Genomic DNA, 24,822 nt, shown 5'->3' with positions numbered 1-24,822 from the left:
GCTTGAAGCGATTCAGAGGGAGCAGCATGGTGCACAGGCAGAGCGCAGGGTCTCCGCGGTCCCTGGCCCGAAGCTGGCCGACTTCCTCCTTGGGCTCGTCCGGCATGCGCCCGGGCCAACCACTGCTACCCGTCCGACAGACGCCGCCGCTGGTGCCGCTCGAGCAGGGCTCTGAGCGCGGCCCGCTTGGATGGCGGCGTGCAGCGCACGCGCGACGAAGGGATGCGGAAGGACGAGACGAGCCCGTCGGCCGCAGCGCGACCGCGGGAGGCGGACGGCTCATCCTGGGCGACGCGGATGGTATCCGTGGCGCCCCAGTGTTGGGTGGACTGTAGCTGCATACGTGTATTCGCTGACTTTTTTCTGGTCGCATGGGCACGCGAAAGAAAAATGTCGTCGTTTTTTTGTTTTGTTGGCTCTCTCCGACGGGCATACGCTTGACGCATCGCAACAAGGAAAAGGCTGCTAGTGAAGTGCCACTCAATGAACGGAAAGTGAAAGCGCTAAGGATGCAACAGCGCACATTTACGGGAGATGAGAGGTCCCTTCTGCACGGAAGCACACGCGCATAGGCTCAGTCACACGAGCGGGTGGCTGTGCGCAGTGAGGATCGCAGGCGCACGGTTATTTGAGGTCGGGATTAAGAATAGGGAGGCGGCGGCCCTTTAACCTTTTCCCAGGAAAGAATGGTGTTCGGTGTTGCCTGCCATTTCACGTGCGTGCAAGTTTATGGTGACCGGAGCTGCTGTGTTCATCGTTTGAGTGCGCCATGGTTGTTAGAGGTCCTCCACGGCATTGTTGCCTCATCAGCCTTTGCGAATCGCTGTGCACCTCCCTCCTTTCCTGTGTCCTGGCGGCGAGATAGACACCCCATCCTGCCGTTGTGCATGGCGACTCTCCTTCATGTTCATCCTGTTTCGTGTGTTCTCTTTGCTTTCCTATTTCGCCTACACAGCAACAGGCGCACCCATCTTTCTTCCTCGGCCACTAATATCTCGCCACGGGGTTGTGCTGCAGCGAGACCAATACCTTCGATTCCGCTACGCGTGAAGAGCGAAACCCCGACTCAACGCGAGAGCTGAGGGATTCTTTAAATTGGTGTGGGCGCGCGGGAGTCGGCGAGATTTGCACGAAAATAAAAACAGCGCCGTCAACACCCGTGAAAGAGGTGCGCGTTTCGCACCTGCTGAGATCTGACCGCCCTACGCCACCAAACTGCACGTGCTCAACTCAAAGTGCACGTTGGCTTCTCATCGTATACCGCGCGGTGTGCTTGCTCGTGCCTTACCCCCCCCCCTCTTCTCCCATCTCTCGCCGCTTCCTTACATCAAGAGCGCGCCGATCGGCATGGAAAGAGGCCCTTTCAAAAGAGGACAGAGCACGTGAGAAGCGACGCGACGGCGCTAACAGCATCATTCACAGGCAGGAAACCGTTTGCAAGACACGCTCAGCAAGCGACCAAGCCACCACTAAACGCTCCTCCACATAGACACCCCACCCCTTCCTTCCCATACACACGTGCAGACAAACATCCATACAAACATCTACCCACGACGTGCGTGCGACGCCATTTTCTTGTGTTTGCGACTCCACCTCCCTTTCTCTTCGCAACACCCGTGCTGAAGACAGGACGGAGTGCGTCTCGCACAGAACGCAGCACGCTTCGGACCGACCCCATCACCGCAGCCGTACCCACCGCGCTATAGAGGAAAAGCACGCAAAAAAAAAGACAGGGGGCAGCGATGCAGCGTCTTACGTCTGCCCGACTCTTCAAGGGAGCATTCAACGCGGGCCAGAAGCGAACCACGAATGCTTCCGCAGGCGCGGCCGCGGCCGCCTCGCGTCCCCAAGCACTGCCTCAGCCCCACCAAGCTTCTACAATGACGCCGCCGGCGGCTAAGGCAGCCGCCGCGGCGCCACAGGCTTCCTTGACCCGCTCTGCATCTCTCGTCGCACCCCCATCAGCATCGGTTCCGCCATCGGGCGCGGCGGCGGGCGCGGCGCCGCCAATGCGCAAAAAGAAAATCATCCGCCGCATCATAAAGCGCAAGAAGGCGAGCGCCGGAGCCGCCACCGTCGAGACTGTGCACCACGCAGCAGCCGAAGCAGTCTCTCAGCCGGCCGCACCGGCAGCGCCGAGCGAGCCCGCTTTTGCAGCTGCCACGGGTGCCCAGCCGCCGCGTCGTGGTCTGGCGATGCTGAACGAGATTCGAAAGCATCCGGAAGGTTCCATCGAGGAGAAGCCGCATGTCATTACGGAGCAACACAGCGAAGAGACGGCCACTCCCCAGAAGCAGTACCATGAGCACACACATGACCACCACGTCGAGAGCCAGGAGACTGAGAAGGCTCATGAACACCACCACCATCATGACGCGGTGAGTGAGAAGGCCACCAGCAGCAGGTACAAGGCTTCATCAGCCGAGGCAGAGACGGACGCCGCCGCGAGGAGCGACGACATGTATGACGCCATCTACAACAACGGCTCGTCGTCATCGCGGAAGACGGCGATGGTGAAGGGCTACCGCATTGATGAGGTCGGTGCGCTATGCAGCTCGTCGGATGCCATGTTTGCCCGACGTCTCCCGTCCGGCGGGTGCCAGTTCTTCGCATGGCCTGGTACGCCGCTGCCCGTGGCAAGCTCGGCGATTGTGTCGATGCCGGACACGATCCGCACTGTGCATGCCGTCTTTGGCCGCGCCGGAACGCCGATCGACATTGTGATGGATATCGACGCTCAGGTGCCGCAGGAGTATTGGACAATGTCGAAGATTCGCGTCTATCAGCGCAAGGTGCTAGATGACGTGCTGACTCCGCTGAAGGAGGAGATTGAGAAGATTGGCGAGGAGATCGAGACACAGGTTGTGCTGCAGTCACCGAACCTGAAGAAGGCGTCCTTTCACGTGCACACGCGGCTGAAGGATGCGGCCTTCGCAGACTTCTACTCCCTCCACGGATTTCTCTTCCGCTTTCAGGATCGACTCCCGAATGTCGACCTACAGATTTATCGGCCGAACGGCATGCTACGCATGTTCAGCTGTATGAAGGAGAACCGCACGAGCGCCATCATCGTCTTTGACGAGCCCAAGTGGAACATCGGCTTTCCGGGCGGGAAGGTGAGCGACGAGCAGGCGGCGTTACACTCCATCTGCGTGCGCGACCCGTCCACGTTCTCGCGCGTGCTTACCTTCGAGGCACCGCGGCAGCACAACATGCCCGCGTACGGCGGCAGCAAGGGAGCGTGCGGCGACGGCAACGAAGGTGCCCTCCGGCCGCCGCAGGTGCTGCTGCCACGGACGGAGAAGGAGGCAATTGAGAACGCGTCTCGATGGCTGCGGCAGGCGACGGAGGTAGAGGTGGGAGAGTGGCGCACGTGGATCGGCCTGGGGCTGTGCGCCTACCGTGTGGCCTACCAATTCCGCAACGCCAGGAATCTGCCTCGGCCGGCCATGGCAGAGATGCTCGACGCGTGGACGGAGGCAAGCCGCAAGTGCCCTCTCAAGTTCCACAGTGGCGAATGCGAGGCGCGCTGGGCCGCCTTCGACCCCGAGAAGCTTGGCAGCTACTCCGACTGGTGGTCAGCGTACAAGCGCCTCGGTCGCTTAGAGGTGCCGATGCGCGAAGCCATGGAACGTGAGGCCGCGTTTGCCGCGCGGTGCGCCTCACGCTATCAGGCTGCTCCGGCAGCTGAAGTGCCCCTCGCACCAGAGCCGCCGCAATTCGCCGCTGCCGCTGGAAGCGTGACGTCGGCGTCGCGCAAGATGAAGCAGCAGAAGAAGGCGTTCCGTCGAGCTTAGGAGGGTGCGCTCACGTATGTGGTGGCTGGATGTCGGCATCCTCCTTGCCATCCAAGCGTGTTTACAAAAATTCCTTGCTGTCCGTAGCATGATGCCGATCTCTTTGCTGTTGTTTATGCTTCGTGTGCGAAGCCTCTCTGAGGGACCCCATCGTGGTTGTCGACTTCCAGTGCCCCTCCCCGCCTCCCCCCGTTCTCAATATCTTCTCCCTACCGTTTCCTGTAAAAGCCGGGCTGCGGACTCCTCCCCTCTATTTCTTTCGTGGAACGGGATACGCTTGCCATGCGGGATGCGTTGAGGTTGTGTATGTGTGTGTATGTGCGTGCCGTCGTGGTGCGTGCGTGTGCGTGTATTTTTTCGTTTCCGTGATGGGGCTGTCGCGCACGTTCGTCTTTTTCCTTCGGTCGTTGTGTGGTATCGGCCCGCTAGAGATGGGCCGTCTTCATTTTTCGTGTTTGCGCGATGCCTTTTTCAAGTTTCACAGGCGCGCTCGCATCATAGAAGGCGCTTTCTTCGTGCCCCCCCCCCCGTTCCCCCCGCGGCACTCCTTCACGTTCTCCCGCGCTTTTCTGTCGCCGCTGCACCTCCCCCTCTCCCTCCTCCTCGTCTTTCCTGATGTGCACGCACTGGCGGAGAGAGCCACGCGTGAATAAAAGGTGAAGCCGTGCTGTGAGAGAGAGAGACGACAGCGCCGGGGCAGCACACGAAGCGGACAGGAGTTGAGCCAAGAGAGGCGGCGCATGGACAGTGTTGGGGACAGTGGGGACGTCGGGTGGACGATGACGCACGCGTGTGCGTACGTTTGTGCGTGTGTGTGTATGCTGCTTAGAGGTTTGCATACGGGAGATTTTTTTTTTTGGAGTTGTCGCTTCTCTTCGAGTTCGGAGGGCGCTGCTGGAGGTGGTTCGTGACGGACTCGTTGAGGCCGATGGAAGAAGTACCGAGAGGGAGGAGGGGGTGGGGACGGCATGCGTGGCAGAAAAGTTTGTGAGGGATTCGATGCTGCGGCGTCGCGGTGGTAGTGGCGTTGCGCTCCACGTGAACTCGACAGCGTTTCCTCGCGTTGCTGTGTTTTTGCTCGCGTTCTTCTCCCTCTCCCACTTCGGATCGACTGAGCCGCTTGTATTCTCTCCTCTGCTCTGTTTTGTCTTGCCTTCGTCGCAGGTGGGAGAGTGGAGCGGGGCGTCCTTTCCGGTGGAAAGAGTGCTCCACGGTTGCCTTGTGTAAGGCGGGCGCATAGAGGTGCGCGTCTTGTTTGCGTGTACGCCTCTACGCCTCTCCACATGGTGCTCGGCGATGGCGGGGGCGTCCGTCTCTGTTTCAGCATCGAATTTCTTTGAAGAACAGCACAGATGCCTCCCTCTCCTTGGTGGGAAGCGGTGACGGCGACAGTCGACGACCGCTGTGATCACCCTCTGGGCGCGCACCTCTGTGGGCATGTGCTGGGACGTTCCGGCGCATTCACTTGCGCTCGTGTGCGAAGAACAAAGGTTAAGGTTAGGGTGGGGTGGGTGGGGGATGTGAGAGTCATCTGCAGCAGCCTCCTCAACATACATCCCAATCACCATTGCCACCCCACCGATGAGCACGCGGAGCATCTTTTTCTCTCTCTGTGTGAGTACGAGGGAGTTCACTTGCACACTGCGTGTGAGCGCGCGCTAACGGTCGACGCGTACATTACACTCGCGGCGGTGAAGGTGAGGAGGCGATTCGCAGAGGGCAAGGCTACCGTGAGGGTCGCCGGTGCCTTTCACAGCTTTCGCCCGACGCTTGCCGTGTCGCCTCGCCTCGCCTCTTACACTCCTTTCCGCGCCTAGGATTATTATTATGTCTTGTGCGTGTGTGGGTGCTTGTGCCATACTTCCTTCTGGGGTACGGACACGAGCACAGAACACTCATGCACGCGTGCAAGACTATGTGGCCCACATTCTATCCTCCTCTCTACTCCTTCTCCCTTGCGACGCGCGCGGCGCGGACATGCACGGCTGATTCTCGAAGCGCGACACCAACGCCTCTTCCCCCTCCTCCTGAAAAAAAAAAGGCGGAGGACACGCCACCACAACAGCAACAAGGCCGATACACACCACAGAGTGTCGCACTGTCTACTTGGACAAACAGGGGAGGTTATTGTGCAAGCGCTCACTTATCCACATACATGCAGACGCAAACTCGGACGCAGATCCGAACGCATATTCACGGCACAACATGAGTGCATCAGCTCCTCGTATAGGCCTCCTCGGGGCCGCTAACATTGCCTGGCGCGCCTGGGCCGGCGCTCGCGCGAACGGCATGTCGGTCACCCGCGTCGGATGCCGCGATGCCGATAGAGGGCGCAACTTTGTGGAGCGGGTGTGCGATGCGCTCAAGATCGACGAGGCGGCCGTTCCGGCGGTTTGCAGCTACGAGGAGCTTGTGTCTGCTGCGGATGTGGATGTCGTTTACATTGCCATTCCCGTGAAAGCCCGTGACCACTGGGTGAGGGAGTGCATTAAGCACAAGAAGCACGTGGTTGGGGAGAAGCCGCCGGCCACCGATGCTGAGATGCTGCGCTCGTGGATCGAGGCGCTTGACCAGCAGAATCTGCTTTACATGGATGGCACAATGCTCTCGCACGGCAAGCGGGTGAAGGAGGTGTGCGCAGCAGTGAAGCAGATGGGCGGGCCGGTGAAGCACATCTTCGCCAACGTTACGCTGGGTGGTGACGAGGCCTTCCTGACAAACAACATTCGCGCTAATCCAGAGCTGGAGCCGCACGGCGTCCTCGGCGATCTCGGTTGGTACTGCATCCGCTACGCGCTGCACCTCATGGACTTCCAGATGCCGACCGAGGTGACGGGCCGCATTCTCAAGCAGAACGACAAGGGGGCCATCATCTCCTTCATAGGCGACATGACATTCCAGGTCGGGGGCGAGGTGGCTTTTGTGTCTTTTTTCGTTTCCTTCGAAGCGGCCTTTGAGCAGACTCTGCACATCACCACGACAGAGGGCACGCTGCAGCTAGACGACATGTGTCTGCCCATGACAAGCCGCCCCGAGACGGAGTACTACGAGGTGCACAACAGTAGCTACGACAACGTGTGCGAGTCGCACAACCTCCACACCGAGGTGAAGCACACGGTTAAGGGCGACGCACCGAATTCGCAGTGCGCGGAGCTGTGGGGTGACGTAGCTAGAATCCTCTACGCAGACGGCGAGGGCGTCGCGCGGCGGCTCAAGGCGAAGGAGGAGAGCTCGCGTTACTGGGCGACGGTGTCGTGGAAGACGCAGGCTGTGATGGACAAGATGCTTGAGTCTGCCCTTATCGGTCGCAACGCTGCACCTGCTGCGTAGAGAGAGAAGGGGTAATGTCTACGCAGTGGTGTCGACGCGCGTCTGCATGAATGCGCGTGGCGTCCAGGGTTGGCAGCACAGTAGTGTGCAAACGACAAGATGAAGCGTGTCTTTCAGCAGAGATGGCTGCATCAGAGACTTTTGGAGATTTTCGCGCTTCTTCCTCGTCCGCCGACACGCCCTTTCCTCCTCTCCGTCTCTGTTTTCCCCTCACCGGTTGCGCACTCGAACGGGCGTTTTCGTGGGTGCCATTCGAGCCCCCCCGCTTCCGCCCTCTTTTTCCTTCTTACGGCTCTCATGGGCGGCACGGTTCTCTCTGCGTTGAGCCTTCTTCTTTGTTCTCTATGCCATATCCCTGGCGTGGTGTTCCTCTCCCCTCCTTCTCCCTCCCTGAGTGGACGTTCGCGCCAATGTCGGGGAGAGGGAGAGGGAAAAGGGGAGGGTGAGGAGGGCACCGGCATACGCTCCGCTTGTTTTTCATCGACATATACACATGCACCGTCACCTGCGCACCTCCACACCGCAGCCACATGCACAAAAAGAGAAGGGCCCCTCACTCACACCCAAAGCAAAGGAGGAAGGTACATACAAACAACCAACTGCATCACCACAATACAACAATGGAGGATGAGAGGGCACAGTGCGGAGGTGAAGGCATGCAAGTGCCCATGTGCTCTTGTGCGCGACTCGCATGCCTAGCGTCATTGGGCTGGGCGTATTTGGCTGCAGACCAGCACTTGCGTCTGTGCGTGTGTGCTCAGTGATCATGGCAAGCGCAGCGCTTGGTGCCCGCTTCACATGGCGCCCCCGGATGGCTTTGGAGAAGGGAAAGTGAACAAGTGTGTCCATCCACGTGGCGCTTCCTTTCTCACCTCCGCAGACGCTTGAGGGTGCTTCGCACTTTCTCTTCTCTCGCACATCCTGATCGCACTGGATGTCTCGTTCTCCTGGTGCAATGCCCAACAGCTATCATCCTCTCCGTCTCGCAAACCTGCTCTTCATCTTTCCTCACCTGCCCTCGACAGCTGCTCTTACTGCATGACAGCTCCCAGGGTGACCTGCGCATATGCCACAGCACTCACACGCATCGACGCATCCCTTTCTCCGACCTTGAACCTGCCAGCGGGCTTTTAGGCGGTGCGGCGCGGCGGTACATCTCTCCCACTTCTTCGTTCTTTCCTTCCCCCTCTGCTGTGCTCTGCACACGGGGACGCGTGCGACAGCCAGCGCACCCTCACCCGCGCCGCACGCATCTGCACACGCCCACACCATAAAGTACGTGCACAGAAGCTCCTGCCGGGGGCTCGCCGATTTGCGCGTTCGGAAGCACAGAGGCACACGAGCAGCGCGGCGACTCGTCTGCTTTGGCTTCAGCGGACTCCTCCTCGTTTTGCCGCTGCGGGCATCGGACTTTTGCGCGAGGCGGGCAGAAGGCACCGCCGCCGCCACCCGGAGCCGCTAAGGTGCTCTTCGGTCGCGCTGCATCCTTGATGGATTTGGCAACACACCCACCCACACACCCACACACACACACACACGCATAGAGCCACACCCGCTGATACTCTCGATAACCCGAGCCTCTTTCCTTCTCTTCACATTCTCACCCATGAGCTGGGCGGGCTTTAGCGCCGGCGGCCTGGGGAATAGTGGGCGCGTCGCCTCGACGGGGTTTTCTTACCGGGGCAGGGGCACAGGGCGTGCCACTAGCCAATTTTCGGCCGGCTATGCACGTGGCGGAGGTGGTCTCACTGGCTACGGCGGCTACGGAGGTGTCAGCGGCATCGGCAGACCCGGAATTGGTGGTGGCGGGCTGCTGCGTCAGGTGAGCAGCGGCGTTGACGGAGGCTCTGAAACGCCCCGTGTTGCCATCATCGGCACAGGTCCAACTGTGTTTCAGCAGTGGTGGGCCATTCACGCCGGCGGCCTCCGCGTCAGCGTCGTCGTGGGCACCGACGACGCCAAGGCGACCCACAGCTGCAACGCCTTAAGAGGTACCGCTGTCGCGGCAGCCGCTAGCGACGCGGAGAGGAAGGCGTCGGCAGAGAGGGCCTGTGCAGTTGCGTTGCGATGTGTGCAGTTTTATCGCCTTCCTCAGGCCAATAAAAGCGCTGCGGCGGGGGCAGACAAACCCCTGGTCGACGTGCGGGTGTGTGCTCCAGGTAGCGTGGCAGACCCGGTGGCGGGCGGCGGTGCCGAGGATGAATCGAAGAAGACCAGCGCGACAAGCGCCGTCGTCGCCTCGTCCATCCTGGCAAGCGCTAGTGCCGCGTCGGTCCCCGCTCAAGAAAAGAAGAACTGCGTCATGGCGACGGCGTGGAGTTGGTTCTTTAGCCTGCTGCCAAGCGGGCAGAGCTGTGAAACGGACAGGAACGGCGGCAGCGGCATCAGAGCACCTTTTTCTTCCTCAGCAGCGGTGACCGGCGCTGGCTCTTGGCCTGCGCGTTCGGGTGCCGCGTCCCTCAGTTCGACTCCTATGGCGTCTGACAGCTCCGCGGACTCTCTGGTGGATGATGTGGAGGTCATCTATTTAGTCGACTATGGCGCAGACTTTGACGAGGCTGGTGTTCGGGCGGCGCTGCTGTGGCTGCTTGAGCGCGATAAGCAAATTGTCGTGGAGTGCGCGCTGTCGGCAGAGACGCTGGCAGCCTGTGCAGCCGCTGCAGCGGCTGTGGCGCGGGGCAAGCCGGAGATGAAACGACTCTTTCTCTACCGCGGCGGCGGTTGCCGCCGCGGTTGGTCGGACGCGGCTGTGACACAACTGCGTAAGTCACTCGGCGTGCGGCGTGCCACGTGCAAGACGGGCTGCAAGGCGCCGTCGGTCTCGAGTCCCGCGAAGACCGCGTTGGGTGGTCGTAGCGCCTTCACGACGGTTTCAACTAAAACAGCAGCGCCGGCAGTCGATAGCAATGGCGGCTTCTCGGTATTCGACTTCATGGATTCGCACCTTGGAGGCGCGCTCAAGGATGCCGAGGGGCCAAGTGGCGGCGGCATGGAGAATGAGAGGTCATGCACCGCTGAGAAGAGTTCCGTTACCGTGACACCAACTGGCACCGCAATGGCCACGCTGACTCTGCCAGAGGCAACGCCAAAGGCGGAGACGAAGCACAAGCCTTCGGCACCCGCCCCAACCTCCATCGCTGTGGATGCGGCAGCGAGCGTTGTGGGCGCGGTGCGTCACATCTGTATGGTGGCGATTGATCACGGAAGTCCTTTTTCAATCGGCCCGGCGGCGGTCGCGTCGCTAGGCATCATGGATAGTCTTGGCTGGGACGCCGTGGCGGTCGTGCTGCACCTGCTCGACTGGACGTGCCCTGATATGGTGGTTGGCCGTGTGCTCCGCCGTGCTCCCGACACCCTTGAGCCCCTCTGCGTACAGGCGGAGATGTACTATGGCATTGAAGGGACCGCCAAGGAAGGTGGCGAGGAAAAAGGGTCTGCAGCGGGAAGGGCCGTACCAGCGCGCCCATCCTACCTCTGCGTCTCTCTCCATATCGCCACCTGCGGGAGCAGCATTCGCCACCCAACTGACGAAGACAACGGCGATCGGGGTGTCTTTCAGCAGTCACTGCGCATCATCGGCACCAAGGCCGTTCTCACCGTAGACCACCCCCTTCTTCCGGCTGCCTCCCCTTCCACCGCGGCGCCTACACCGTCGGCCGCGATGACGACAGCAGCGGCCCCCGCCGCCGGCAGCTCGTCTCTGCTCACCGGCACCGCGACTTCCGTAGCATCACCCTCTGACGCCTCCTCAACCGCCACCGCTGTGGCGGCGTCGGGCAATGCCGCGATGCCGACGGCTCCGAAGGTATCGCACAGCTACCGGCTGGCCACTCAAGACATGTCCCCCGCGTCAGGGCAGCGTGAGCGCCGAGAAGAAGAGGTGACCGTCGGCAGCGCTGAGCCGTGCGCTGAGTTCCGGACCTGGCAGCATGTTCGCTCGCAACTGAACGTGACAGCCACATCTGCGTCGCCGAGGAGCGGGGCCGGACTGGGCACCTATCAGCTATACAACTCCCGCTACGCAAATCGTGGTGTTAGCGTAGGATTGGGTGCCAGAAGCGGGTACTACGACCGAGGCCGAGGCACGCGCGGACGCCGCACTGACTTTGGCGGCGGCCTCGATGCCGACCGTGCCGCGGCATCGGGGACGTCAGTCGCGGCAGAAATGGTGGATGCTGAGTCGGCTGCGTTGGACGTGCAGCATGCGTGGCTCGTGCAGGTCGTCGTGGAAAGCATTTTAGCCTCCGCAGCTAAGCCGTCCCTGTAAAGGTGCTGCACGGCAGAGAAGAAGGGAAGCAACGAAGAGCGAGGGACCGACCAGACCCCTCTCACGCTCCAAGGGGTCCGTGGTTCCTGAGATTCCGATTCTAGACGTAGATGACACAGATCACGTGCGATGCCTTTCCTGCGCGAGAGTGAAGGACTGCAGACAACTTATGCGATGCATCCGAGGGAGACGCCTGGACAGTGTTGTGCCGCGACACCCACGGTGCTTTTCCACAAGCCATCGCACGCAGCAACACTGCGCACGAGCAACGCACCGGGGCCTCCATGGATGTCCCTGAAGGCTCGCCTTTCCTGGTGGGCCGACGACCATACGCGCTGAGCTGGATGGCGTGGCAAATTCGGACGGCTCATCGCACTCACGCATACGTGCAACAACTACGTGCTGCCATGCATAACCGTCATGACAGCCCCACCCAGAACGAGAAAACCCTCATCTGCAGACAGTGCCGTCGTCCCGACGACGCTAATGCGGTCTGCAGTGACACATTCCAGATGCGAAACATGGAGAGAGCGCTCACGCTTTTCCCCACCAGACGCAGCGCAGCAGTTTCTATGCGCCAGCTGCCCGACACAATGCTATTCCCAAACCGGATGAGGCCAACGCGTACAACCCCGCCATCCGCATGACGCGCTGGTATGAGGTGACGCCTGACGGAACGCACCGCTTTATTCCGACTGCCTCAAGCGCCACTAATGCCCCACCTGCCGTGCATCGCTCGTCGACGAGGGATCGCTTTATGGGCACGACGTCTAAATCTACCATGGCTTCTCCCTTCCGCAGACCCTTCCGTGGAATATCGAACCCCCGTACTCCGAGGCAACCGCGCATCGCCTGATCTGCCCGGGCACCTGTGAATTACGATAGGGCGCATCGTGTCCGCGCTGTGAAGAGGAGTGACAGTACCGGCTGCCAAGGTTGTGTTTCATGGCTCCGTGGCGTGTTTGGTCTGGTCGCGGGAGCGGCGAGGCATTTCCCTCGAGATGCGAGAGAGATGCCCCTCTTCCGCGAAGCGGTACAGAGTCGGGAGGCTCGAGTATTGCCTTCTTTCTCTTCCTTACAGTCTATTCAATAGATTTGATGTAGCTGTCTTGCGCTTCTTTCCTCCTCCATCCCATCCCCGCTCCGCTCCGTCCTGATATTGGTCGACGGCCCGTCATTTTGCTTTCGAGCGCCCTCACTCCCTCCCCCTCCTCCCGAGCCTTCGGTGAACCATGGAACTGGCCCTCGTAGATACCTAGAGAACGAAGATCGGGGAGAGGGGAGGGAGGGCCTCAGCTCTCTGTCTTCCAGCAGCCGATAAAGGAACATCATTGCCGAAAATCGGCCCTCCACTAGTTTTTTTCCAGCGCAGTTCGCTTGCTCGTAGGGCACCTATTCCGCAGGAGAAAAAAAAAACGATGCGGCAACAACACCGCGCTGTGATGTTCCTCACACGTGCTCAGTGTGCGGCAAGCGGTCGTTGGTGGTGACGTCTATCGCTGCTCTCTCTTTTAGCGACTGCTTGTCTCATGATGCACACATGCGTGCAAAACGCCTGTTGTGCTCCCGCCTGTGTTCGTGCCGGCGCCGCACGCGGGGATCGGGCGGCAAGTTCAAAGGGGAGGATGAACCGACGCGCCCACACGTCGCTGCTTGCTCGGTGAACCTGCATCGACATCTCTCTTCTCTTTTTCCCGTGTTTTCCTCGTCCCTTTGCCTTTTCCTCACTGGCATGCGGCGCCGAAGTGACGAACCCGCGATCGCACTCACATCGCTCTTCTCCACTTGACTGCTGCTTCACCTGCTTGCGCCCTCGATCTCGCCTCGCTGCTCGCCATCACCGTATCTGCCGGCATTCGCTGAGCGTTTTCTTTCTGCCGCCTTCACTGCTGCCGCCTCTTGCCAACGACCTCGAGCGCCGGATGAACGGAACTCAAGGAGAGGCATCTGCTCCCTATCCCTGAGCAGTTTTCTGCTAAGAAAGCGCTCGTGTCCGTGGTTACGGCAGCGCATCCTGAGACTTTGTGAGGAATGGCGAATATCATCACTCTGAAGAGTGCATGGGATGTTGACCGTCACATTGTGCTGGACTCCGCAGACAAGCTGGTATTAATCCGATTTAGCAGCTACACTTCCGCTGCGGCGGAAGCGGAGGAGTACAGTCGACAGGCGAAGCGTAGCACCGCAACTTCGACCCCCACAGCGGCCGAAGGATCGTCGAATTCGTCTTCGTCGGCGCTACCCACCCGCAAGCGCAGGCACGACGATGCGGATGGAAATAGCGCATGTGCGGTGACGTCGGCGACGACAGCCGCCCTCTTGTCAGCCAACGTTGACGAGCACTACCTGCGCACGCGTCAGATGGACGCGTTGCTCAGCGAACTTGCACCCAAGGTGCGCAAGTACTGCACCATTTACTTTGTGGACACCCGTGAGGTGACGGCTTTCAACGAACTCTACGAGCTGGGCCACGACCGTGACCCGTTCGCTGTCATGTTCTTCTACCGAAATCGCCACATTCGAGTCGACGTCGGGACGGGCAACAATAACAAGATCAACTTCTTCGCCTTTGAGGACTTGTACGACTTTTTGCCCATCGTAGATGCCGCCTACAAGGCGGGTCGGCAGGGTCGGAGCATCACCAGCTGTGATCGCAAGTTCTCTACGGTGGCGCTGCGCCGATAAAGTCGTGCAAGAGACAGAAGGGAACATATGGCCCAACCCCCATTATGCATGGCGACACACACATATCGCATCGTGTGCTGCCCCGTGACCTGATTACCAGTGAAGGGCCACGCTCAGCCGGGCATTTTAAGGCACGTTGGCAGGCATGAAAGGACGTGCATTAAACAAACAAAAAACAAGCAAACGATGGAGGACCAGTGAAGCCTGCCGGCGATGAGTTCGTCAACTCGGATGCGGCGGTCACAGGCACCACTGTACTGCGTCCTTTCCTTATCCTTTGCCGTGCTGCCTTTACTTCATATTTCTCTCACCCTCTCTTGGCCCCCCCCCCTTGGCGGCATCGGGGCGCATGGCTCGATGGCCAACACATGCACTTGACGCGACTTTTTCTCGCCCTCTCCCTTTTCTTCTGTGGGCGCACATCCCAACATGCACGTGATGATACGGCGGCCGTCATCTTTGCATGTGTGCTGCTTGATCTAACGGGTGTGGGTGGGTTGATGGAACTCCTCCTCCTCCCTCCCCTCAAACACCCTCACACGAAACAACGATCCCCCTCCAAAACAAAAAACTGAAACGCTCACATACCATGCATGTGACACACGCCCACCCACACTATGGGAAAGATTAGCATCACGCCTGAAGACGACGTTAAACTGACGCACGCACATATACATACTTTCAGCACGCAGGAATCAGTAGTGGACGTCAAACACGGCCGAAGATCCGCGTTACGACGGAAAACACAAACATATACACAAAAATCGAAACCGAGACAGAAAACAAAAGCGAGGGCAGAAGGCTGATTTTGCACGACACCTTCTTTTTGTTTTGTAGCTCGTCTCTTTCTCCATTCTTCTACTTCTGCTCCCCCTCCCCCCACCTCCTTCAGCACCTCTCTCGTATCGCATTCGTCTTGGCCGCGTATTCCTCATCCACGGCACCAGCACCACAGGGTTGACGGGAAAAAACTTCAGGCCTTTATTTTGGTGATTTTTGTTCCCCCTTCAGCTCTTCGTTTCAGCGAGCGTGCTGCGCATTTTCTCTGTGCTTCTCATTCTATTGCTCAGCGAACCGGGACAGCGGAGTTGTTGTGCGTGCTCATCGGCACCAACGCAGCTGGTGATTCAACGTGTGCACTTGCTTGTGATTGCTGTCACTGGCATTGATATCGTTGCTCTACACATCTTCTAGATCGCTTTTTTTTGTTCCTTTCTCTCTCCCCATAACCAAACACTCATCGGCCCACGCACCGATTGACCTACGGCTTGAGTCGTTACCACAAGCTCGAGCGAAAAGCACGTGTTGATCTCTCAACACCCCCATCCTTCCTCCCTCTTTCCTCCGTTTCTCTGAGCATTTGCTGAGTACAAAGAACAGCAACGAAAAACAACGAAAGCCAGAAAACGGCTGAAGCATCGGGAGCACAGAAAAGGAGGCACCTCGGACAGGCACGTGCGCGCAGTGTGAGAGACACAGCACAAAAACTCGCCATGAAGCTCTTACATGCTGTCTCTCGTCGGCGCACACTGTTGTGCGTCGCGGTCGTACTGCTGTTCTTGGCCGTCATGATGACCCTTGTGCGTGCCCAGGAGGTGGCGGCTACTGCAACGGATGCTGCCGGCAAGCCTGTTGCTCAGCATACTTCGGTGACGACAGCGACTTCCGAGGAGGAGGCCCGAGCCTCCAACGCTGCTGTACAGGCGGCTGAAGCTGAGGCGGCGGCCATGAGGCAGCTTGAAGCTGAAGAGCAGGCTCGTCGCGAAGAGGAGGAGGAACTCGCAGAGCGTCAGCGTCGCCAGCAGGAGGAGGAGCGTCGACGCCAGGAGGAGGAGGAACTCGCAGAGCGTCAGCGCCGCCAGCAGGAGGAGGAGCGTCGACGCCAGGAGGAGGAGGAACTCGCAGAGCGTCAGCGCCGCCAGCAGGAGGAGGAGAGGGCGAAGCGGAGGATAGACTCTGTGGACATGATCCGTTACTCCGCCGAGGAGCTGCCGCAGGGTTGCGCGAAAAGCATTGAGGAGTATCTCTTCCGTGTGCACGAGCACCGCCAACATACGGCGGCTGCGGTTCGCGATGCGCGCTCGGAGCTGAATGAGGCCCGCGTGCACGCCCCGAAAAAGGTCGCAGAGCTGGAGAAGCGGTTGGCTGCGAGGCAGGACGACCTGCTCGTCTACGACATCCAGACGCTGCGCATGTATGGCGGGAGTGTGCCCAAGACGTGCATTGCCGAGTCGCTGGCGTGGCTCGATGCGCAGCCAGACGTATCTTCGATGAGCGAAGCCAAGCAAAGGCTCGTTTACTTCTTTCGTCTCACCTCCACGCATTGCAGGGCGCTGTATCTGACAGCACGTGGCGTGATGCAGTACATGATCGACTCCTACACCCCCGTTGTCAAGTCTTACACGAAGTCGGTGCAGTACTACTGTGACAAGGCGAGCGCCATATACGCTGAACTGCTGCCTGCGTCTGGTAAGCGGCCGGATATACCGATGATGGATCTGGCAAAGAAGGTCGCGGTTATGGTGGGCTACGCGGCCGTGCCGATTGGCCTCGGCGTTGCTGCTGGCATCGTCTTTGTCGCTGTGCTGCCCCCGATGGTGGCGGCGGTGATCATATACGAGTATGTGTACAAGATCTGGTTGGAGCTCTTCATTGCGTATTACACCTACGGGGCTAAAATGCCCGACGGCGCTGTCACCGCTGTCAAGAGCACGGTGGCCGCGCTGCGGGCAGGCGAGTGGGCTTCCATCGGCAACAGCGTGGTAGACGCTTTAATCGACCTCGTTGCGGATCCAGACACCGACTTCTACAACGGCATCCTTGCTGTTTACCTGGTTGGCAGTATCACGGTGATTTGTGCGGCTTTCATTTGCTTGTGGTTTTCTTGCTGCGTCCCTGGGATGCGCGGCAAAAAGAGAGCGACGCCGCTGCATGCGGCCTCGCGCAGTGCCGGCGACAGCAGGAACGGCAACAAGAAGGCCCCCGCCACAGGTGGTGCGGCGGCGGCGGCTGCCAAGAAGAAGAACTAGTGCTTTATCGACGTCTCTACATCATGAGCTGCTCCGCAAGCCTTCTGGCTGCAAGGCAGGGCAGACTTCAGGAGACGTGTTCAAGCGAAGCGCACACGAGTGATGTGGTATGTGGGTGTTGGCATAGTCTCGGCGTTCCGCTCTTGCATACATGCACTTACTTATGCGGAAAGTGCCAGAAAGAAGTCGTCTTCTCACCTCTCCTCAACTCCCTCCCTTCCTTTCGCGTGTCTCTGCTGCTGCTGCTGCTTTGCATGTTTGCGAGGCTGGTGCTCACAGTACGTGGCTCGTGTGCATCCTTGTATGGAGAGGAAACTTCGCTGCCTAATGGCCAGCCTTACCTCATCTCGTCCTCCTCCTCATTTTCTTTTGTATTGGTTTGTGTCTTCTTCATCACCTGACCCCCTACCCCCTTTTTTGTGTTTGCTTCGCCTTTGGTTCTTCCCTCCCTTTTTTTTTCACCTGCCCCCCTCCTCCTCCTCCTCGTCCTCCCGTGTTCCGGTGTGCATGCGCCATAAACGACCGCGCCACGCAGGCTTCTGGGCTTGGAGAGCTCATCATCGCTTTTGAGGGTTGGGTGGTGCGTGCGCGCAGCATTCTTGTTGGTGTGGCCGCGGCACAAGCACAGGTACCCCCCCCCCCCCCCCAACGTCATACGAAGGCAGCGGCGGGCGGCGGGGAAGGTGGGGAGGGCTGGTCCGTGGGCCGGTGTGTGGGTGGCAGCAGTAAGACGTACAGAAGCTGAGGAAGTAAAGAGCGAGTGAACAATACAGTGAGCGAAAAAAAAATGAAGGGAGGACAACTGTCCCTTAGTTGTAGCCTCTCCTGCACTCCCACCCCAGAAGGAAACTTGTCGTCTTCAAGTGCCGTTGTTTGATGCTTTTTTTTTCAGTTTATTATTATTAGAGGAGGAGGTTGGGGGAGGGGGCTGTGTTGGCGCGTGCGTGTCCCCTCGCCATCTCCTCTGCACCCGCTTTCTCGCATACCATTCCTCTTCACTGTCTCTCTCGTTCTCTCATTCCGAGCACCATCACCATCGACCCCCTCCCCGCCTCCTTTTCCAAGCCCCTCTCTCATTTTTCTTCTCCTTCCCTACCCCTTATTTTGTTTCGCATATCGACTGTTTGCTGCATGGGGTTTCTGATGTTGTTTTGGGTGTTGCTGATGTTGTTGTTTGTGTCTGTGGGAGAAGGGGAGGTGGCCATGTCCGGAGCTCTTTGCGCTTTTCCTGTCCGTTTTTTTTTTCTTTGCTGATGTTGTTTTGATTTGCTTCTCGTGTGTGTGTGTGTTCTTCCACCTTTATCTTTAGCGGGTTGTGTGCTTGTGCAGCCGTGCGCGCACACACACACACACACACACACGAGAAGCACGCCCACCGTTTCCACCCACATACGTAGAGATAAGGATGGACGGACAAGCTCAACGCAGCGTGTGTGAGATGTTTCATGGCGACATCACTCTCTCTTTGTATTGTGCGCATGGGCGGGGGCCTCCCCGCTTGCCTAGCGTCGCCAACGTTGAGTGCGCAGTAGTTTCTGCGTGCCTTCTTGTCATTGTGCTTCTGGAAGGGAGCAGCATGTGGTGATCTGTGTGTCTCTCCCCTCGCTATGTACGTGCGTGCGTGCTGTTTTGCTCATCTGCCTCCGTCCCCCCCCCTCTCCACACAATGTGCGTCATGCCTAAGTGTTGAGCGTAAAGCCATGTGCGTGTGATCTGTTTGCGGGGGTGCCGGGGGGAGGGGAGGGGAGGGGAGGGTGCTGCGCTGCCGCCACCACTACTGGGACGGGAAACGGCAAGAACAACAAAAACAAAGAGCAAAGTACTGTGCCCAACTCTTCGATTATTTTTCTCGTCGGGCTAAAATAATCGCCAAGTACACAGTCCAGGCCACTGTCACTCGTCTTTCCTTGGCTGTCCATCTCTTTGCCTGGCTAGCTCTCTTCCACACGCGCGAGACGACACACTCCCCTGTTTACTTCAACCCTTGTGTGGGCGCACTCTGTGAAGCCACGATCCGACGAGTGGTACGAAGAATAATTCCATGTCTTCACAATAATGCTGACGCATGCCTGGTTGTGTGGGGCGAGGGGGCGGTGTTGGTTGTGGTGCACGCAGGAATAGCTGAGGGAAGGAATGCGATGTCTGATTGTGCTTGTGAGTGTGTGTCTATCTCCTCGCTGCGTGTGCGTGCGTGTGTTGGATGAATGCATTGAGTTCTAACAACTGCAACGAAAGAAGCGAAGAAAAAGGATGCGCCATGCAAACCGTGAGGCACGCACACAGACGAACAAGGAGACGGAGGTGCTCCCTTCGCGTCGAGAGTGTGGATCTCCTCCACGACGAATTTGGTTGGGGGAGAAGGGGGGAAGAAGAAGAGAGGAAGAGTGCGCTCGCCAGAGCGTGGAGGGGCCGGCGAGCTCGTTCTCTACTTGTGCAATCGTGCATGTGCGCATGCTTTGGTCAGCGGTAACCAGCCCCACTCACGCTTATGGTGAGGTGGGCCTTTTCGCTTTCCTAAGCCCACGCCCATGCACACGTGCGCACGCTTTTCCACGGTCTCTCCTTCATTTCTTCCTCCTCCTCCCCGTCCCAAACGATACACCGGCGCACGACAGCACACACCTGTGCTGATGGCTCTGCGCCACATGAGCTGGACTTCTCCCTTCCCCCTACTCTGCATCTCCGTTGCTCAGTCCACGCCGGTGCGTCTCTCCTGTTCTTGATGTGATCACCACACACACACACACACACACACACACACACACACACACATACCTCACGCGCACACGCGCAACATTCACCGCGTGTACGGCAACCCATGACAACGCCGTACTCCCCACCACGGGCACCGCCTGCATCCCGATCTCCTTTCGCGCACACGCACATAGATAGGCCTCCTGCGCCTGATCAGCTTTCTCCTCCTCCTCCTTCGTGGGTGGCCGCGCTTCTCTTTTCTGATGTGTTTGACCTCGTCTCCCACGTTTTGTTTTTCTTTGTTTCACCCCAAATACAGAGCCCAAGGCGAACTCTCTGATCACCATGGACAGAGACATGAATGAGCAGTCGCGGCGGCAGCGCCGTGTTCTTCGCTCCGCTGCCGCCCGCCAGCAGCGGCAGGATGACAGCGGTCATAGGGAGACGGAGGTAGCCGCTGCACCCTCGGTACGGCTTGCTCCCTCCGTGACTGGTGCACAAGGGCCCGCGCCTGTCGCGCGGGCACCAGCACCGCGGTTGGTGGGTCCGCCGTCAATGCCAGGAACTTCGCCAAGCGCCGCTGGCGCTGCTACTCCTAGAGAAAGCAGGTCAGACTTGCAGGCCTCTGCTGTGGCGCCTCGTGGTAGTTCTGGGGGTGGCGCAGCACCCTCCACGGCATGCAATAACAGTAGCAGCTCCGCTGCGTCTGGGGCTGCCACCGCGGCTTCATCACTGGAGCCAACTCCAGCGATGGTTAGCACGTCCTCAACTGCAGAGGCAGCGATGGAGTCTGCCGTGGCGGGTCGGCGAATGATGGTGGACCGTACCCTTTTCAGCACCATCGCCTTCTCCTCTCCGCTTTTTGTGAACAACATATCTCAGCGACTGTTGTATCCAGTGCTGCAGAGGCACCGCGCCGAGCAAAAACGTTTCCTCACCACTGGCGGACCAGGCAGTAGGGACGGCAGCAGTGGCGGCGCTGGAGGGGCACGCGGTGGCGGCAGCGCCGTTGCTGGCACGCATGTGGACAGCGAGGCAGCCCAGTTGCTGGGCAGCGACGGCACACCTCTGTTCGGCAGCAACCGAATGCCAATGAGCATGCGAGCTCGAGCAGGGGCGATTCTCGACAAAAGCGGCGACACTGACGCCGACCGACGTCCCGGCGGCGGCGGCGCAGCCGACCTCGACTTTGCGAGCCTTGCCAGCCAGCTCACGTCCACGCTGGAGGAGGCGTCGGAGGAGGTGCGCCGCTTACTCGAGGAGGAGGAGACGCTGCTGCACCGCGAGGAGGTGCGGTGCAAGCGAGTCGAGATCCGGGAAAAGCGGCGGCTGGCGACAGTTAGGCTCGGGCTCGAGGGCACCTCCGCGCGGCTTCAGCTGTACGAGAATCGCGTCAGCAATGCGCAGGCAGCAACGGCGGGTATTGAGCAGCATCTGGCCCACTCCAATGCACGCGTGCAGCGTGGCAAAGCGGTGTCGCAGCTGCTGCGCTACTTCAAAATGATGACGAGCATCTCGAGCAACGAGCTGCGCGCGCTGCTCGAGTCCATCTCGGCTACCCGCAAAACCCAACGCGCAGCTGTGACGACGCGCTGGGCAGCCGGGCGCGTGTCCGCCTTCCGCCCTCGTTTCTACACTACGGTAATCAGCACCGCCGCACCCGCCTCAGCAACAAAGCGCTATGGGCTTGGCAGTACCGCCAGCTCCGTCACCACACGCACTGTACTGACCTCCTCGCGCTCGGCAGGCGTGGGAGCGGGCTCGGAGGGGGATGACGGCAGCAGCATGGCGAAGCGGTCTGCCTCAGCGACTGCAGTGGCTCCCGACGCCGACGCTGCGCCAGCGCGTACCACGCGCCGACCCCGCGTGTTTCGCAGCGGCGCGCGACGTCGCAGTCCAGCTGCAAGTAGCGACGCCTCCCCTCCTTCCCAGGCGCGCTCGCTCTCACCGCAGCAGTCTCCTCAGCGTTCTCCGCGAGCCGCCGCCGGCAAAGACATGCCAGGCGACGACGACGACAATGCAGTGCGCATGCAAGGCGCGGTTGGCGGCAACGCGGTGGCTGAGCACGACGAGGACGAGCGGGAAGAAGCCGGGAACGACGACGAGGCGGCGGCGGCCATGGAGGACGGCGGTGACGGCACGGACGGGGACGCGATTGTGGACCTGACACAGGTGCGCATGCAGCGCGCCGAGGCCGCCGCCGTTGCAGCCGGACTTGACCGGCTCTTCGCCCTCCGCTTCTGCACCGAGGCGCAGGTTGAGTGGTGCCAGCGGCTCACGCTGCTGGCGAACGAACTCGGCGACTTGGCCACCAACGCGAAGAACGTTCGAATTTACGTAGACTGGTTGCGCAAGGAGCTCGTGTCCGACCTCTTCCACGTCGTGACGTGCTTCAACGACTTCTACAATGAGCATCCACAGACGGCCGTGTATCAGGCGTACGGCCGCGCTCTGCTCAAGACTCTTGGACGAATCTCGTCCTTGTATAACACGCTGACAGCGTCGAATGATGAACTACTCTCGCTGTTCTTTTCTCGCTCTATCAACGACTTGGGCGTGGCCCTGTTTAGCGAATGGAGCCCGAAGCCGCTGCCGGGGCTGCCACCGCTGCCGCAGTCGTCGGAGGTGCGTGCGATGGACCACTACCGGCAGCACACCGACAAGGAGCTGCAGCGGACCTTCCGCTTCCTGCTCGACCGCATTCGCCGCAACGTCGTCGTCGTCGAGACGATCTTCGGTACCACCAACACGGCTCGCCAGCAGCTGCTGTCGCGTGTCACGGACGGCGTGGTCAGGCCGTTCCTGAGCCAGCAGATCAAGCTGGCGGAGACCCAGGCGACGTCGATGATGCAGGCGGAGGGCAGCCTAACCCCACGCACAAAGCGGCGCTGCGGGGCGCGGGTGGCCGACAGCATTGCCTACCACCACACGATGGAGACGCGCCTCTACGCCTTCTACCAGGAGTACGTGAGGGAGCTCAGGAACATCTTCAGCGCCAACCAGGTCGACTTCCTCGGCCGCTTTGTCGACGTCATCTTTGCGCAGCGAGGCGCCTATAGCGCCCAGCGCACGGAGCTGGAGCTCCTGAACCGGTACTTTACACTTATCGAAGAAAAGTACACGCGCAGTCTGCACGCCATCCCGGACGAGTTCTTTGACCTACGCGAAGCGCACATGACGAAGATGAAGGAGGTGCTAACGTGTCTGACGGAGGTGGCTGGCCGCGTGAAGACGTACGCGCTTCCTAAGGAGGTGGGCTCCTACGTGTACGACCTCATCAAGGCCACGCTCGTGTACGTCGGCAACTACCTCGATGCGGAGCTGCGCAAGGTTTCGGATTCGTTGCGCAACGATCGCGATAACTGGCGAGTCAAGCCCAAGTCAGAGGACGAGCTGTTGCAGCCGCTAAAGATGGAGCCGCAGCAGTGCGCGATCCGGATGCTGCTCTTCGCCCAGTCCTCCCTTATGACTCTCAGTGACACGACAGATGCCATCTGCGTCCCGCTCCTGCAGCAATATCCGCGGCTCATCCAGGACGTCGAGGAGGCTCGCAGCACCGCTCTGGAGGCGGTAGATGAACGCTCGGAGCGCCTACTGAACATGTGCGTGCAGGCAATTCTGCTTCGCTCCCTCTCGATTCTGCAGCACTATCAGCTGAAGAGCGACTACTTGCCCAAGGCGGACTCGAAGCGCGACGACGCCGACACGGTGGCACCGCCGTGCACGCGTGCCTGCACCTTGTTCTGCTACTACATCACACGCCAATTCGACATGGCTTCCGAGTTTATTCGATTGTCGAACGGGCAGATACACCAGCGGCAGATGTCGTCGCAGACGGCCGCTGGCGGGGCCCTCGGTGCAGCGGTGCAGCAGCATCAGGCCGCGCGGGCAGCGGCGACAGATGTGGTCAGCGGCACTGGCGGTACCACCCCCGTGCTAGAGTCAGTGATGCCGTCCTCCACGAATGGGGCCTTCACAGCCTCGCCTGCCTCCAGCGTCAGCGCTGTGCGGGCGCGTGCACGCACAATGAACCTTCAGCAGCTTTTATACGGCGATGGCGGGCCGTCTTCCTTTGTGCGCACCTTGGGTGTATGCCTGTACCGCGGCATTTCGGCTCACCTCAAGAGCTTCGTTGCGAACGACCGCGGCGCGCTTGTGTATAAGCAGGACGTGACTGCCTACAAGGAGGCGATGGCCCCGCTCACGAGCACACCAGGACTTGGTGGTGCCGTGGTCGAGGTGCTGTTCCAGATGCTGAAGGAAACGAGCAGTCTGCTCATCATGCCACTGGATCACATTCGCGAGGTAAAGGAATCAGGCTATCTGAAGCTCATGTCGGCAGAGGAGAAGCTGCGCTACCTGCGCATCCGCCAAGACGTGCGCTCAGCCATGAAGATCATCTTCCAGTAGGAGCTCTGCGAGACAGGAAGGCAATTCACAAAGACGGCTGCACAGGCTTTGAAGAGCCCTATCAAGCCGCGTAGGTTCTTCTTGGAGCATTGGCAAGGAGTCGCTCCGAATAGCGTTTTTTTATTATTATTACAAATCTACCGCTCTCCACGCGTGCGCGCGCCTCGTGCCGACCTCATGCTGTCGGGCAACACGTAGGCTATGATATTTTGCCCGTGCTTACGGGAGCAACGCAGCGGAGTTCCTCTCTGGCACGCCTGTGCTCATCCCTTGTGGACATTGCTCTGCCGAAGTGGTACACACCAGCGTAGCACCTGCTGCGTCCAAACGGGCCGTAATGCATGAAGGCTTGCATCACCGGCTTTGAAGGGGCGCGGGAAGCGCGAAAGTGCCGAGAACTCCTGCCTTTTTGGTGTGGCGTTGATGCAACCTCTTATCTTGCCGTTTTCGGGTCAAGAGTCCGGTATATCAGCGAATCCCCTCCGCTCTTCCTACATGGCACGGCTTGAATCAACGGTGCTCCACGGTGCCGTCGCGTGGTGGGATGGTGCTGGTCGGCAACTGCACGAGGGCACCTGTGCACCCTCACACCAAAGCAGCCGCAGCCATC

At 59.7% G+C, this 24,822-nt stretch overlaps 6 protein-coding genes across 6 annotated transcripts; all 6 read left to right on the top strand.

Annotated features, from left to right (window-relative positions):
• Window positions 1-1,742: 1,742 nt before the first annotated feature.
• LDBPK_230850 (hypothetical protein, conserved) lies at window positions 1,743-3,797 on the top strand (the record flags this gene model as incomplete). The annotated part of the gene is made up of 1 exon (XM_003860937.1): window positions 1,743-3,797. The coding sequence occupies one exon, from the start codon at window positions 1,743-1,745 to the stop codon at window positions 3,795-3,797; it is 2,055 nt and encodes a 684-aa protein (XP_003860985.1).
• Window positions 3,798-6,002: 2,205 nt separating this feature from the next.
• LDBPK_230840 (oxidoreductase-like protein) lies at window positions 6,003-7,127 on the top strand (the record flags this gene model as incomplete). Its single annotated transcript, XM_003860936.1, has 1 exon — window positions 6,003-7,127. One exon carries the CDS (start codon window positions 6,003-6,005, stop codon window positions 7,125-7,127), a length of 1,125 nt encoding a protein of 374 aa, XP_003860984.1.
• A 1,606-nt stretch (window positions 7,128-8,733) lies between these two features.
• Window positions 8,734-11,394, top strand: LDBPK_230830 (hypothetical protein, unknown function; the record flags this gene model as incomplete). Its single annotated transcript, XM_003860935.1, has 1 exon — window positions 8,734-11,394. The coding sequence occupies one exon, from the start codon at window positions 8,734-8,736 to the stop codon at window positions 11,392-11,394; it is 2,661 nt and encodes an 886-aa protein (XP_003860983.1).
• A 2,031-nt stretch (window positions 11,395-13,425) lies between these two features.
• LDBPK_230820 (spliceosomal U5 snRNP-specific protein, putative) lies at window positions 13,426-14,079 on the top strand (the record flags this gene model as incomplete). The annotated part of the gene is made up of 1 exon (XM_003860934.1): window positions 13,426-14,079. The coding sequence occupies one exon, from the start codon at window positions 13,426-13,428 to the stop codon at window positions 14,077-14,079; it is 654 nt and encodes a 217-aa protein (XP_003860982.1).
• A 1,493-nt stretch (window positions 14,080-15,572) lies between these two features.
• Window positions 15,573-17,108, top strand: LDBPK_230810 (hypothetical protein, conserved; the record flags this gene model as incomplete). The annotated part of the gene is made up of 1 exon (XM_003860933.1): window positions 15,573-17,108. One exon carries the CDS (start codon window positions 15,573-15,575, stop codon window positions 17,106-17,108), a length of 1,536 nt encoding a protein of 511 aa, XP_003860981.1.
• Window positions 17,109-20,147: 3,039 nt separating this feature from the next.
• Window positions 20,148-24,212, top strand: LDBPK_230800 (hypothetical protein, conserved; the record flags this gene model as incomplete). Its single annotated transcript, XM_003860932.1, has 1 exon — window positions 20,148-24,212. The coding sequence occupies one exon, from the start codon at window positions 20,148-20,150 to the stop codon at window positions 24,210-24,212; it is 4,065 nt and encodes a 1,354-aa protein (XP_003860980.1).
• Between the last annotated feature and the right edge of the window lie 610 nt (window positions 24,213-24,822).

Source organism: Leishmania donovani, chromosome 23, assembly GCF_000227135.1.
Source record: "Leishmania donovani BPK282A1 complete genome, chromosome 23".
Taxonomy (NCBI): domain Eukaryota; phylum Euglenozoa; class Kinetoplastea; order Trypanosomatida; family Trypanosomatidae; genus Leishmania; species Leishmania donovani.
Note: the sequence above shows the minus strand (reverse complement) of the source record. Positions and strands in the feature narration are given on the sequence as shown.